Source organism: Panthera uncia, chromosome C2, assembly GCF_023721935.1.
Source record: "Panthera uncia isolate 11264 chromosome C2, Puncia_PCG_1.0, whole genome shotgun sequence".
Taxonomy (NCBI): Eukaryota; Metazoa; Chordata; class Mammalia; order Carnivora; family Felidae; genus Panthera; species Panthera uncia.
Window position 1 is genome coordinate 121561458 of NC_064810.1, and position 15539 is coordinate 121576996.

At 40.9% G+C, this 15539-nt stretch overlaps 1 protein-coding gene across 1 annotated transcript; it reads left to right on the top strand.

Annotated features, from left to right (window-relative positions):
- Window positions 1-1108: 1108 nt before the first annotated feature.
- On the top strand, window positions 1109-2609 carry LOC125921294 (proline-rich protein 23A-like). Its single transcript, XM_049628757.1, has one exon. It carries the CDS (start codon window positions 1109-1111, stop codon window positions 1859-1861), a length of 753 nt encoding a protein of 250 aa, XP_049484714.1. The 3' UTR covers window positions 1862-2609.
- The last annotated feature ends 12930 nt before the right edge of the window (window positions 2610-15539 follow it).

Below are 15539 nucleotides of genomic sequence, written 5' to 3' on the forward strand. Positions count from 1 at the left end.
TTTGGTGTTTCTTCCTGTTAACACTAGATAAGGAGTTGAGCCACACCTTCCTTTTTGCACCCATGATACATCACGCAAATGCGCTTTTGAACAGACACTCAGATCAAAGGCGCTGATGCTGCATCATCTTATGTGGGCCTTAACATGTCAGACCCAGTTCTCCTAATTCCAGGCTTCCGAGCAAACTGAGTAAAATTCTGCACAATATTTTCATCATTGTAAATTGGACTAAAACAAACATTTTCTGACTGTATTTCTGGTCAAACTAGATAAACTCTTACTTCTGACGACGGCAGTGTAATAAATTAGTATGAAATGGTATGTATATAGTATAGTAGTAAATTGATCATGCGCACCTGCTTACACACTCAATTCTAATTTTATGTCGTCTTTCAACACCAGTGAAAGATTCCGACAGTGGTTTACAACTTCCGCACAGACGTAAGGATATAGTCTAAAAACTCTTCCCACTATTCAACTGAAGGAAAAGCGATATTCACTTCCGGGGCGGGGCTTCGGAGAAGGAGGGCCTTACATCTCGCTGTCCTGGTGCAGCGTCACACTGTTGGGACTTGAAACTTAATCAGTTTTCCAATTAAGGTCGTCCTCATTTGAGATCCACTCAAGGAAGGTCAAGATCTTGACACTGGAAGCCAGCCCCTAGAGTGGCATCATTGTTCTGCCTCCTAGTGGCCTATAAAAGTATCTCTTTACGCAAAGCTTCGGCTACCGGGCTGCACAGATACCGCGAATTCTAAGGGGCGAAGCCTCCGTGGGGGCGGGGCTTAGCGTGACATTTTGCGACTTTGGTTCCGCCGGCGTCACTTGCAATATCATTGGCGCAAATCCGTCCGTGTGAGGAGCCTGGGATTCCAACGCCTGAGGCCAAGCCCTGCGCCGCGTGCTGCGCCACCAGAACCTGGACTGAGGGTCTCCCGGGAGGCGCCCCCAGAACTCCCGGGCACTCACTCTGCGTCGCGCCGTACCGCACCCCGCCGCGCCCCGCCGCCTCACCTGTCGTCGAGACCTGTCACTGCGTGCAGGACCCAGCCCCTCACGCCCTCCGCCAGGCCCCTCCGGCAGCGCCACCCACAGCGCCGTCCAAGTGATGGGCAGCCGGCCCCGCAGCCCCAGCGCTTACCCTGCGCCCTGTCCCGGACCGTCGACCGGAGGACCTGGCCCCGCCAAGCGCAGCCGAACCGAGGAGCTTGCAGGCCTGGAAGGCCTGGAGGGGCCCCCGGCCACCGGTGCCCTCACCTCGGTGGTGGTCCTGGCCACAGGATGTGCCCTGCAGATGTCCCTGGACGACGTCGACCTGGTGCTCGAGCCCGAGCCAACGTCGGTCCTGCAAGTGTCTGTCGAAGAGCTCACACTGCTGCTGGTCCCCGAGGCCCTCCTGCGCTCAGGAGAGCAGGGCCACTCCCTTGCCTGCCTGGAACCCGGCGCTTTCTTGGGCGCGCCCGGGCACGACGTCGCCGTCGAGCAAGGATTCTTCCGCGCATCTGTCCCACAGATGGCCCCCCAAGAAGAGGCCTACGAGGAAGACGCGGACCCCGCGTTCCTGTCGCCTCGGATGGACCCTGCAGCCGGCTCCGTTGCTGGGCTCCGCCCCTGCGCGGGAAGCGTGACCAACCCCTACCCTGTGGGCCAGGTACCAGAGCCTCGGTCTTGGGCCCCCACTCCTAGTCCAGAGAGACGCTCTTCTTTCCGCTACTTCAACCTGGACGTTCACCTTCTGGAGCCCTTCCCCAACTCGCCACTCCAACCTCTACCTCCCTCTCCGAGTCCAGGTCCCCACGCGCGCCCCCAGCGCCCTCCGGGTCCTTCTCGCAAGGCCCGGAGACGCCTGTTCCAGGAATGAACTGAACCCACAACCCCTAGCCACCTGGTAGAGACCTTAAAAGAGTCTTTTAAGAGCGCTGTGTGTACTTTGCACAACCTGCAAGAATCACCAAGCATGAATAATGGACAGATGCTCTTTTGATGGAAGCTGCATTGCAAAATTGTGGATCAATGGTGGTGGAACAAAACATCTGGAAGGAAGTCACAGAAGCAAAGAGATGCTGTTTTAAGTACAGTGTACTTTTAGACATCTGACATGCTGCTTAGGTTGTTTTCTCTATAAAGGTTGCCCTTAAGTAGCTGCATTCTCCCTAGTTTTGCTTCAAACCCCAACTTCAGCACTTTTTCTAAAAACCCATCCTTTCCACAGCACTCTACCACAGCACCTCTTCTTTCCAAATTAAAGTAATTACTTTTGTTTTGTTTTGGTTTTTGCCTAATGTATTTTGGCCCTAGTGTGCATGCTAGTTTATGACAACTTTGCCATTTTGACCTCTCAGTGGCTGTAGACGCTTTTGGAGAATCTAACAAATAGGTGTATGTGGACAAATGTTTGTTGGCTACAAACACACAGAATGAGGAGCGATGATATGTGCCCTCCTTTTTTTAATGAGAAGGCTATCAAATGGTTTAACTCTACTGCTAGGTTGGGGGGTGGGGGTTCCCCAAAGGAACCAACTCTTTTCCATTCTTCCTATATATTTTTCATATAATTCTCCTGTGCTGGAAAAGTTTAAGGACTATAAACTTTGTGTTGATAGTTCTAAGATCCTGAATATATTTTGTACATTATTCCTGGCATATAGAAATAATTTGTTATGTTGATCTGGTATCCAGAAAAATGATTTCATTTCTTTAATGGCCTATCTATAGATGTTTTACCTAACTAATAAAGACAATAATATCTCCAAAACAATGAGAATATTATCTCTTTTTTTGACAAGTCTCTTACATGTTATTTTTCCTTAATTTTTTTATTGGATGTTACTCCAAGTCCAGGTTGAATAGTGTCATTGACGGGGGCATCCCTATCTTGCCCCTTGTATTGATGCAAGTGCTTCTAAATTTTACCATAAAGCATGATTTTTTTTTCCCCTGGGAATAGTTGGTAGATAACCCTTATCCTGTTGAAGACGTTAGTTTTCAGTCTTTCTAGTCATGAACAATCTTGGGATTTTTGTCTTGTCTGTTTTGACAGACTACAAAGGCTTTCTCAAATTATTGTAAATGTTGGCATTTAATTGTGTATATACATAAAATAGCTGCATGGAACCTTTGGGTCACAGAGTAGCTACAGAAACCTGCCTACAGACGAAATGAGACCAAGCTTGGGGCTTCAGGGATTTTAAAAATTGGATGCCCTCCTGAGGCCTTGAGAAGAAAAGGTGGAAGGGGAAAAGCAGTAACTGCTGGGTCACATTAAGAGTTTTAAATGTTAAATTTTAACACAAACTCTTCTGTATGTGTAGATGACTTCTGTACTTTCTTTTTTAATCTATTGGTGTGGTGATGTCTTATCATTTTTCTTATCATTTTTCTGTCACTGGTGGTGTGACAGTGTCTTATCTTTGCCTTTCTGCTATTCCACATTATTTTAGACAATTTGAATTCTACCCAGGGTTCCTTTTTCTTTGTTTTTAGTTTTGTTCTGTTCTCACAAACAACCATATACACACAACTTCTCATTTTAAAATGTCATTATTTTGCCAGGTTTGCCTCATATTTTTAAATAAATAAACTATTCATGATAAAGTTAACGTCAACAAGATACTCCTTTTTTTCTGTTGAACATTAATAATTATTATTCAGATTTGCCAATGTGCTTTGCCAGTATCTTTGCTCACCTTCTATTCTCACGTTCCACTCATTCATCCGTCCTCGTTTTTCTTCTTGCCAATGTATGTTCTTTAAAATTCTTTCAGCTGTGGCCTATGTGTAAATCTTAGTTTTGTATGTCTGCAAATATTTCAGTTACACCTTCTCACTTGTGTAACATTCTAGCGAGGGTTCAAATTCTAAAATAATGCCTATAGTCTCTCATTACTTCAAAGATACTGCTCAGGGGCACCTGGGTGGCTCAGTCGGTTAAGTGCCTAACTGGCTCAGGTAGTGGTTTCACAGTTCGTGGGTTCAAGCCCCTTCTAGGGCTCTGTGCTGACAGCTCAGAGCCAGGAGCCTGCTGCAGATTCTGTGTCTCCATCTCTCTGCCCCTCCCCTGCTCTCACTCCCTCTCTCTCTCTCAAAAATAAACATTTTAAAAAATTAAACAAAATAAAAAGTAAAGAGGATGTGGTATATATGCACAATGGAATATTACTCAGCCATCAAAAATAATAAACTCTTGTCATTTGCAATGACATGGATGGAACTAGAGTGTATTATGCTAAATGAAATAGGTCAATCAGAGAAAGACAAATACCATATGATTTCACTCAGATGTGGAATTTAAGAAACAAAACACATGAACATATGGAAAGGGGAATAAAGAAAAAGAGGGAAACAAATAATGAGACTATTTTTTAAATTTTTTAATGTTTATTTTTGAAAGAGAGAGAGAGAGTGGGTGAGGGGCAGAGGGAGAGGGAGACAGAGGATCCAAAGTGGACTCTTTGCTGACAGCAGAGAGCCCAATGTGGGGCTTGAACTCACAAACCGTGAGATCATGACCTGAGCTGAAGTCAGGCCTTTAACCAACTGAGCCCCCCAGGCACTCCCTTTAGTATTTTTCTTGACTTTGATATTCTACAGATTCAATGTGATGTGTTTAGTGGTAGAAATTTTGCCTGCTGCAACTCAATGAGATTTTTAAATCTGGAGATTTAACTTTAAAAAAAATATCTCAGAGTGCCTGGATGGCTCAGCCGGTTAAGCAACCAACTTGGGTTCAAGCTCTTGGGTTCAGCTCTTGGGTTCAAGCCCCACATCAGGCTTTCTGCTGTCGGCACAGAGCCCCATTCAGATCTTCTGTCCCCATCTCTCTGCCACTCCCTTGCTTGTTCTCTCTCTCTTTCTCTCTCCCTCTATCAAAAATAAATAAACTTAAAAAATATTTTAAAATCTCAGAAAAGAATGAGTATCTTTTGGACCATTGAATCCCTCTCCAATATCTGGAACTTATAATAAAAAATGGTGATACTGCTTAATCAATCCCTTTACCCTCCTGTCTCTTAGTATCTATATTATGTTTTTGGATCCTTTATAATAATCCACTTTCTTCTAATTCACTGATTCTTTCCTTTTCTATTTTCAAAATTATGTTTATGTTCTTTATAAGACACTGTACATTTCAAATATTGCATTTTTCCTTTTCAAGACTTCTAGTTATTTGTTTTTCAAAAATAGTTTCTCTCTTTCTCTCTGTCCCTCCACTGCTTGCAGTCTCTCTGTTTCTCTCAAAATGAATAAGTAAACTTAAAAATTTATTTTAAAAAGGGGGGTGCCTGGGTGACTCAGTCAGTTAAGCATCTGACTCTCGGTTTTGGCTCAGGTCATGATCTCAGGCTTTCATGAGTTCAAGCCCATGTCAAGCTCTGTACTGACCCTGCAGAGTCTGCTTGGGATTCTCTCTGTATATATCTCTCTGCCCCTCCCCTGCATGCACTCTCTCTGTCTCTCTCAAAACAGATAAATAAAACTTAAAAATTACTTTAAAAATATCTATCTGCCCTTATTTCACAACTTTTAATCAATGCAATATAAACTTTCCTTACTTAATGGGTATCTCCTTATTTATCTCTAGAAGAATTTAAGCCTTCTTATTTTAAGTTCTGTATCAATTAGCTCAATAATTCCATTTCCTTGGACATGAAATCTCCAATTATTTGGCAACCATTAATGAGACTGGTTTCCTCCTGGGGAAAGAAATCTTGTTTTGGGGACACATTTTGAATGGGAATTCATTTTCTCTCCATATTGGAATTTTGCATGTGCTTCATCCTGGCTCTCTAAGATCCAGAACTCAGAGCTAAGCATATGGAGCTTAGCTAATATGCCACTCGAAAATCATAGTTCTCATCCTCAAGCAATCACACATGACCCAATTTCCTATTTCATTGCTATAGTGATGCTGGAGTGGACTATCCCTATGCCACTCCATCATGACTGCTGGGCTAACTCAGTTGAATTGCTCTCCAAGAATTACCCTAGGGGCACCTAGGTGGCTCAGTTCATTAAGCATCCGACTTCAGCCTAGGTCATGATCTTGCGGTTCGTGAGTTTGAGCCCCATGTTGGTCTCTGTGCTGACAGCTCAGAGCCTGGAGCCTGCTTCGCATTCTTTGTCTCCCTCTCTCTCTCTCTGCCCCTCTCCCACTCATTCTCTCTCTCTCTCTCTCTCTCTCTCTCTCTCTCTCTCTCTTTCTCTCTCTCTCTCAAAATATAAACATTAAAAAAAATTTTTTTAAAGAATTACCCTCAACCTCCACTCCAAAGATTATTCAATTAGGGGTTGCAAAGGCTGAGTTCACTTGGTTCAAGACAACTCTGAAGGACTATCCCAATTCTAGAGCTCTCCATGGGTTGGCTGAGGCTTTTGTTGCAATTTCATCCAAGTTCAAGCTCCATCGGCCCAGTCATATTTTCCTTGTTCCTCCAAATTCCTGCATTAAAATCCCCATTGAAGTCTTCCCAAACCAATTCAATACAGCTGGTGCCAGGAGTTATCATAGGAAGCAGCCACTAAAATGGATTTCAGAGCTGAATTATGGAGCATGAGTAGCCTATAGCATGCTACAGCAAAGCAGATAAGATCTTAATCAATGGTGAACTTATTGACATACTGTAGAAAGGAATACACTGGCATTGGCAGTATCCCAGGCATTTGAGAAATTTGGGGGACAGAGTAATTATAAGAAGTAATATTTATAAGCATCATGGAATTAAATGACTACTGCTGGGATGATCCATACATTCATGAAAAATAGTGAAAGGGGGTACATGCACCCCAATGTTTACGACAGCATTACCAATAATAGCCAAACAATGGAGAGAGCCCAAATGTCTATTGACTGAATGGATGGATAAAGTAGATGTGGTATACACATACAATGGAATATTACTCAGTCCTCAAAAAGAATGAAATCTTGCCATTGGTAATGACATGGATGGAGCTAGAGTGTATTATGCTAAGAGAAATAAGTCAGAGAAAGACAAATACCATATGATTTCAGCCATATGTGGAATTTAAGAAACAAAACAGACGAACATATGGAAAGGGAAAAAAAGAGGAAGAAAAGGAAACAAACCATAAAAGACTCTCAACAATAGAGAACAAACTAAGGACTGATGGAGCTAAGTGGGTAGGGAATGAGCAAAATGAATGATGGCTATTAAGGAGGGCACTTGTTACGAAGAGCACTGGGTTTCATATGTAAGAGATGAACCACTAAATTCTACTCCTGAAACCAATATTATACTATATGTTAACTAGGATTTAAACAAAAGTTTGAGGGCAATCTGGGCGGCTCAGTTGGTTAAGCATCCGACTTTGGCTCAGGTCATGATCTCACAGTTTGTGAGTTCGAGCCCTGCATCAGGTTCTGTGCTGACAGCTCAGAGCCTGGAGCCTAGTTCTCTCTCTCTCTCTCTCTCTCTCTCTCTCTCTCAAAACTAATTAAACATTTTTTAAAAATTTTAGTTAGAAAAAAATAAAATAAAATCTATGCAAGCAAAAAACAAAAACAAACAAACAGAATGAAAGCCTGAGGGCGACTAATTACCAATAAAACCTAAATATGAGATTCAAACAGTCTCCTTGGCAGCATACAAATAGACTTTTGTCTCTTGAAGCTAAAGGAGTCATTGGGAGGCCTAAGAATCCAACCCAGGATTTGCTATGCAGATAATGGAGTACCATAAAAGACTGAATTCCCAAACTAGGCAAGTCTGTAATGGTGAGATCACAGCTTAACTGAGCATGAAGACATTGCATGGAGACAACCATACAGATATAAATGAACATTTTAAATTCCCAGATCCCTCTCAAGCCTCTTGAACCACAGAAGTGGCCCACTCCTCTCTGTAAAAAGTTGGCACTTCTCCCTTGCTTAAAATGATGCAGAAGCCTCTGCCTGGCAAGATAACACACACCAACTTCAAGATCTTCCCTCATCTCTCTTTGCCACCAGACCAGTGACTAAAGTTATATACAATATAATCCCAGCCAGGAAAATGTGAGGCCTGTACATACGGAAAGGGACTGCATATGCCCTGAAAGAGCTGCAGACCTCACTCAACATATACCAGCAGGAGCCAAGTATAGGACTAAGGGTGCTGGATATCAGCCTGGATAAGGGAGAGTCTATCAATGTAGAGGCACTCTCTCATGATACAGGATTGAACAATCTTGGTAAAGACCCTGTAAGGCAGTGTTCACAGTTAGGCAGGTGGCTCTTGGAAGCTTGGAGAGAAAATGACATCCCACACAAAGTTAAATAAAAATACCATAACTGCCAAGGCAGACAGTAGAATAATGGATCAAAAGGTTCAAGCAGTAGAAATGATACAGTGGATATACTACCTAAGGCTGAATATTATGTCAGCTATTATGAAGTCCTTTAGCTCTTGATCGGAAACATTTCTTCCTGTTCTGTGATAACACACCTGTAAATTTAACAGGAAGAGACTTACTTTGCACGTAGAATTGTTATGCTATAATCACACCTGAGAAACTTTCTTGAGGTTTCAGAGGACTTCTCTATTCATAACCAGTTGTGTCATTTCTGAATATACCTTCACATTCTCCATATTTAATACATATTCAAATAAATATCTTGACACCCAACCTGACCCTCTATGGGCTAGAAATTCTGTTGACATAGGAAAGGTAATGGAAACAGAATCCATTAAGTTCAGCTACATTCTACTAAACCACTACCCAAACTTCCCCAACATATCTTGAAGCCAAAGGAAGAACTAAACCTACAGGCAAAGGCCTTATATACAAAGGTCTTCTCACACCCTGCCCTTCATAACATTCTCATCCCAATAGAAAAGAAACCAAACAGACAAGGATATAAATTTGTTCAAGACCTCAAAGCCATCAACAAAATAGGTATACCTCACTTCCTGGTAGAAATTAACCCAAATACCAGCCTATCACCAACTGCACCTGAAACCACTTGCTTCTCTATAATGGATCTTCACCTTTATTGAGTGTACTTCTAGATCAGTACATTTTGCCTTCACCTGGAGAGGACAACAATCTATCTGGACAGTCATGTCTCAGGAGTTCACTAGAGCACCCTCTTATTTTTCCCAGGTCCTCAACCAAGACTTAAAAGATCCAAATTCCCTTGTGATTTGGTTCCAATACAATGTGTAGATAATCTCCTACTTTGTTCAGAGAACAAGGAAGCCTACAAAAGGATTCAATTTACTTGCCCCCCAGTCTTAAAAAAAAAACACATAAAGTTTGAAAAGATAAGTTATAATTTTGCCAAACTACAATCCTGTATTTAGAACATGGTCTATCTTAAGTGGGGAAAAAATTCTCTCCAGATAGGCTAAAGACCATCCAAACATATCCTAGACCCCTCATAAAGAACAATTAAGAGTATTCTTGGTTTTAACTGGATATTACAAACAATGGGTGCCAAATTTTTCTGAAATTGAAACACCCCGTTATGAACTAAGTCCTCAGTAATAAACCCTCACCTTTGTAACCTAAAGAAAGCCATTCAACAGCCTCTTTCTCCAGGCATCTCTAACTACAAAAAGCTCTTGTATCTATTTATGCATAAGCCATCTAGACAAGACCTTGAGATTTTAATTCAACTTGATAAGAACCACCAAAAAACCATTGTTCCAGAAACTGGAAGCAACTAAGATGTCCTTCAACAGGCAGATAGGTAAACAAACTATAATATATGCATACAATGGAATAGTATTCAGTGTGAAAGAAAGAAAGAAAGAAAGAAAGAAAGAAAGAAAGAAAGAAACTAACTAGCCATGAAAAGTCGTGGAGGTACCTTAAATGCATATTGCTAATTGAAAGAAGCCAGTCTGAAAGGACTACATACTATGTGAATCCAACTACATAATGTTCTGAAAAAGGAAAAATTATAGAGACAGTAGAAAGATGAGTGATTGCCTAGGTTCAGAGGGAGGGGGGTGGTGAAACACAAGGGATTTGTAGGGTGGTGAAACCATTCTATATATTAATGAATGCATGACATTATGCATTGTCAAAACTCCTAGAACTTTACAACACAGGGTGAACCTTAATGTAAACCATGGACTTGGGTTCATTATAATGTACCAATAGTGGCTTATTAATTGTAATAAGCATTCCATAGTAATGCAAGATGTTAATAATAGTGGAAACTGTGTGGGAGAGGTGTGATTTATGGAAACTCCCTGCTATCTGCTCAATTTTCTGTTAACATAAAACTATTCTAAAGAAAATAAATCTATTACTTTTTTAAAAGGTAAGGAAGAAAAAGATCCATTAGAGAAGTTAACTTCAAGGATACGATTTTTGGATGAACATACATTAAAAAACAAGTTGATAGCTTCATGACATAAAGGGAAGTAGAACATGACTCATGTACAATAAATGAGGATTTTGTTAGAAGTCTGTCAGAGGCAAGTTCTAGAGATCACTAAATGCTCAATTTTTATCTACTTCAACCTCTAAAAACAAATTACCACAAACACTGGTTATTATAGCCTCACCTTTGATGCACCTGGAAAGGTTTATCCCCTTTATTTTAGGGTGGTAGCTATCATTGAAAAAAATTGAAGATTCTGCTGAACTATTTCCAGCCTCCCCACTTGACTTTATGGTTTCTCATTCAGTACAGATATTACTATTAACAGAACACACATTTTTCTTTTTTTTTTCAATATATGAAATTTATTGTCAAATTGGTTTCCATACAACACCCAGTGCTCATCCCAAAAGGTGCCCTCCTCAATACCCATCACCCACCCTCCCCTCCCTCCCACCCCCCATCAACCCTCAGTTTGTTCTCAGTTTTTAACAGTCTCTTATGCTTTGGCTCTCTCCCACTCTAACCTCTTTTTTTTTTCCTTCCACTCCCCCATGGGTTTCTGTTAAGTTTGTCAAGATCCACATAAGAGAACACACATTTTTCAACCAGCCAATTAATAACCTATGAGATGCCGCTACTCTTTCCTTTTCATATCATACATAACTCACCCATGCAATATCCTGAATCCTGCCACTCTCCTCTTCTATTAAAAGAAGAGGAAGCCCATGATTGTTTTACCTCAGTTAGGGAACTCTCTGTGTCTCACTCCAATTCATTAGAGACTCCTATTGATAACCTTGACCTAATATTATTTGTTGATGGATCATACCTCAAAACTGGGACTATAGGTTATCAAGCAGTATATACTATCACTAATCTAAACTCTCCTTTAGAATATAGTCCTCTCCCTCAGGTAAAATCAGCCCACATGGCAGAACTTATTGCACTTACAGCAGCTTGTCAATTAGTCAAAGACCAGAAAGTAAACATATACTATAGCAGGCATGCTTTTGGAGTAGTATATGACTTTGGGACATGTGGAAGCAAAGGTAATTTCTCACCTCTGCTGGTATCCCCTCAAAAACAGACAAGTTAAGCAACTTTTAAATGCACTCCTATTTTCTAGAGGTGGCTACTAGAAAGGTGGAACCCCATGCAAAAATAGATAATATGCAAACTAACAAAAATGTTCTAGCAGATCACTATGTCAAACAAGCAGCCTTAACCAAAGCTACAGTGGTATAAATCCCTGGAGGGGCTCAAATGAGCCATTAAAGAACATCCCAAATAAGCCCCTAAAAAAGGAAGAGTGAAAAAAAATTTGGTTGTCCTTTTCACTCAGATAATCTCTGATGCTCTCAAGACAGATGCTTGATGGCATCAGAGTATTTCATATGGATATTAGCTAAATTTCTCCACAAAACTACTCATTGGTTACTATCTTAAATCAACAATGGTGGGTAACCTTTAAAAGGGCAAATGATTACAATAGCACCAAAAGGAATAAAATGTTTTAAAAATTTTTTTAATGTTTATTTATTTTTGAGACAGAGAGAGACAGAGCACGAATGGGGGAGGGTCAGAGAGAGGGAGACACAAAATCTGAAATAGGCTCCAGGCTCTGAGCTGTCAGCACAGAGCCCGACGCGGGGCTCAAACTCGCAGACCGAGAAATCATGAACCGAGCCAAAGTCGGCTGCTTAACCGACTGAGCCACCCAGGCGCCCCAGGAATAAAATATTTAGCAATAAACCTAATCAAGGAGGCAAAAGACTTGTACACTGAAATCTATCAAACATTGCTAAAAGAAACCAAAGGTAAATGGGAAGGCACCCCATGTTCACATATTGGAAGACTTAATATTGTTAAGATATCAATATTACTAAAAACAATCTACAGATTTAATGCAACCCCTATCAAAATACCAACAATGTTTTTTTCATAAACACAAAAATCCATCCTAAAATGCATATGGAATTTCAAGGGACCCCAAATAGCCAAAACAATCCTGAAAAAGAAGAATAAATTAGAGCTCTCACATTTCCTGATTGCAAAACTTTATGCAAAGCTACAGTAATCAAAAGAGTGTGGCATTGGCATAAAGACAGACATAAGACCAATAGAATACAATAACGAGTCCAGAAATAAACTCTTGCAGATATGGTGTAACGATTTGCAGCAAGAGTGCCAAGACTATTCAATGGAGAAAGGACAGTCTTCTCAACGAACTTTGTTGGGAAAATTGGACATCCACATGTAAAAGAATGAAGTTGGACCTTACTTTATACTACATACAAAAGTAAGTCAAATGGATAAAAGACTTCAACATAAGACCTAAAACTATAAAACTACTAGATAAAAATATAGGGGAAAGTTTCATGACATTAGATTTGATAATAATTTCTTGGATATGACACCAAGCCCAGGCAGCAGAAGTAAAATAAGCAAATTGGACTGCATCAAAAATTAAAACTTGTATGTATCAAAGGACACAACCAATAGAGTGAAAAGGCAACTTATGAAATGGGAGAAAATATTTGCAAAATATCTACATATGTGATGTGATGTTAATATCCAGAATAATAAAGAACTCCTACAACTCAATGGCAAGAAAAAAATCCTAATTTTTATTTATTTTTTTAATGTTTATTTATTTATTTTGAGAGAGAGAGGGAGCATGAGCAGGGGAGAGGCAGAGAAAGAAGGAAAGAGAATCCCAAGCAGGTTCTGCAAGGTCAGAGCAGAGCCCAACATGGGACTCGAACTCACAAACCTCAAGATCATGACCTAAGCTGAAACCAGGAGTTGGAGGCTTAACCTATGAGCCACCCAGGCACCCCTAGCCTGATTTTTAAATGGGAAAAGACTTGAATAGACATTTCTCCAAATATAATCTATAAATGGCCAACAAGCATATGAAAAGATGTTCAACATCACTAATCATTAGATAAATGCAGATCAAAATTACAGTGAGATGTCACCTCACAGCCATTAGGATGTTTGCCATTTGAAAGAAAGAAAGAAAGAAAGAAAGAAAGAAAGAAAGAAAGAAGAAAGGAAGGAAGAAGAGAAGAAGGGAGGGAAGGAAGGAAGGAAGAAAGAGAAAGGAAGGAAGGAAGGAAGGATGGAAGGGGAAGGGAGGGAGGAAGGGAAGAAGAAAGAAAAAGGGGTGCCAGGCTTAATTGGTTGAGTGTCCGATTCTTGATTTTGGTTCAGGTCATGATCCCAGAGTTGTGGGATCAAGCCTCATGTCCGGCTCTGCACTGAGTGTGGAGCCTGTTTAGAATTCTCTTTCTCTCTTTCTCTCTCTCTCTCTCTCTCTCTCTCTCTCTCTCTCTCTCTGCCTTCCTCTGCCCCTCTGCCCCACTTACTCTCTCTCTCTCTCTCTCTCTCTCTCTCTCTCAAAAATATAAAAATAAGAAAGAAAGAAAGAGAAAAAGCACAAGTGTAGCCAAGGAGATGGAAAAACTGAAACCACTATGCACTATTGGGCATAATGCAAAATGGTGCAGCCATTATGGAAAATAGCATGGCAGTTCCTCAAAAAATTAAAATACGACTACCATATGATTCAGCAATTCTACTTCTAGGTATATAACCATAAGAATTGAAAACAAGTCCTTGAAGGGATATTTGTATACCCATGCTGATAGCAGCATTATTCAAAATAGCCAAAAAGTGGAAGCAACAAAATGTACACAGAAGGATGAACAGATATACAAAATATGGCAGAAGCATGCAGTAGAATATTATTCAGCCTTAAAAAGGAATAAAATTTGGGACCCCTTGGTGGCTCAGTCAGTTAAGCATACGACTTGGGCTCAGGTCATGATCTCATGGTTCATGGGTTCCAGCCCCACATCAGGCTCTGTGCTGACAATTCAAAGCCTGGAGCCTGCTTCACATTCTGTGTCTCCCACTCTCTCTGCCCCTCCCCTGCTCGCACACTCTCGCTCTCTCGCTCTCTCAAAAATAAACATTTTTAAAAAAGGAATGAAATTCTAACACACACTATAACATGGATAAATATTGACGACCTTATGCTAAGTGAAATAATCCAGTCACAAAAGACAAATACTGTATAACTTTACTTATATCAAGTATCTAGAGGACTCAAACTCATAAAAAACAGAAAGTAGAATGGCGGTCTCCAGAAGCTGGTGAGAGGAGGCAATGGGGATTTGTTGTATAAAGGATATAGACTTCCCATTTGGCAAGATAAAAAAGTTCTGAAGATTGGTTACACAACAATATGAATATACTTAATACTATTGAACAGTACACTTAAAAATGGTTAGGGTGGTAACTTTTATGTTGTGTGTATTTTACCTCAGTTTTGTTTAAAATTTTTTTTTAACGTTTATTTATTTTTGAGACAGAGAGAGACAGAGCATGAACGGGGGAGGGGCAGAGAGAGAGGGAGACACAGAACCGGAAGCTGGCTGATGGCCCAGAGCCCGACGCGGGGCTCGAATTCACGGACCGCGAGATCGTGACCTGAGCTGAAGTCGGGCGCTTAACCGACTGAGCCACCCAGGCGCCCCTGCCTCAGTTTTGTTTAAAAGACACCTGAGGTTATTTCTATTTCACGCATCATCTGTCAACAACATAATCCTGGGAACACTATAAAGATGGCACATAACCAGGAACCAAAGTTTCAGTGGGTCTTTGAACACCATCAGATAGATTTTATCCAGCTTCCACCCCCATGAGATATGAATAAGTTTTAGTTTTTGTATGTCTACTTTTAGGATGGGTTGTATCATTTCCAGTCTGAAAATCTACAGCCCTTATGGTAATTAAAAAGCTGCTTGATGTTGTGTTTCCAACCTGAAGTATACCACATTTTTTATCAATGACCAAGGCATATACTTTATGGGAATCATTATAAAAGAACACTGGGAACGCCTGGGTGGCTCAGTCGGTTAAGTGTCCAACTTTGGCTCAGGTCACAATCTCACAGTTTGTGGGTTCGAGCCCTGCATAGGGCTCTGTGCTGATAGCTCAGAGCCTGGAACCTGCTTCTGATTCTGTATCTCCCTCTCTCTCTGCCCCTTCCCTGCTCACTCTCTGTCTCTCTCTGTCTCTCTGTCTCTGTCTGTGTGTGTGTCTCTCTCTCAGTGATAAATAAACATTTAAAATTTTTTAAATATAAAAATAAATAAGAGATCTCTGGAAGGCATTGCCTCTTACTCAAAAACTATAC

Coding starts and splice junctions, on each gene's coding strand:
- LOC125921294 (XM_049628757.1), top strand. CDS start 1,109: ATGGGCAGCCGGCCCCGCAGCCCCAGCGCTTACCCTGCGCCCTGTCCC.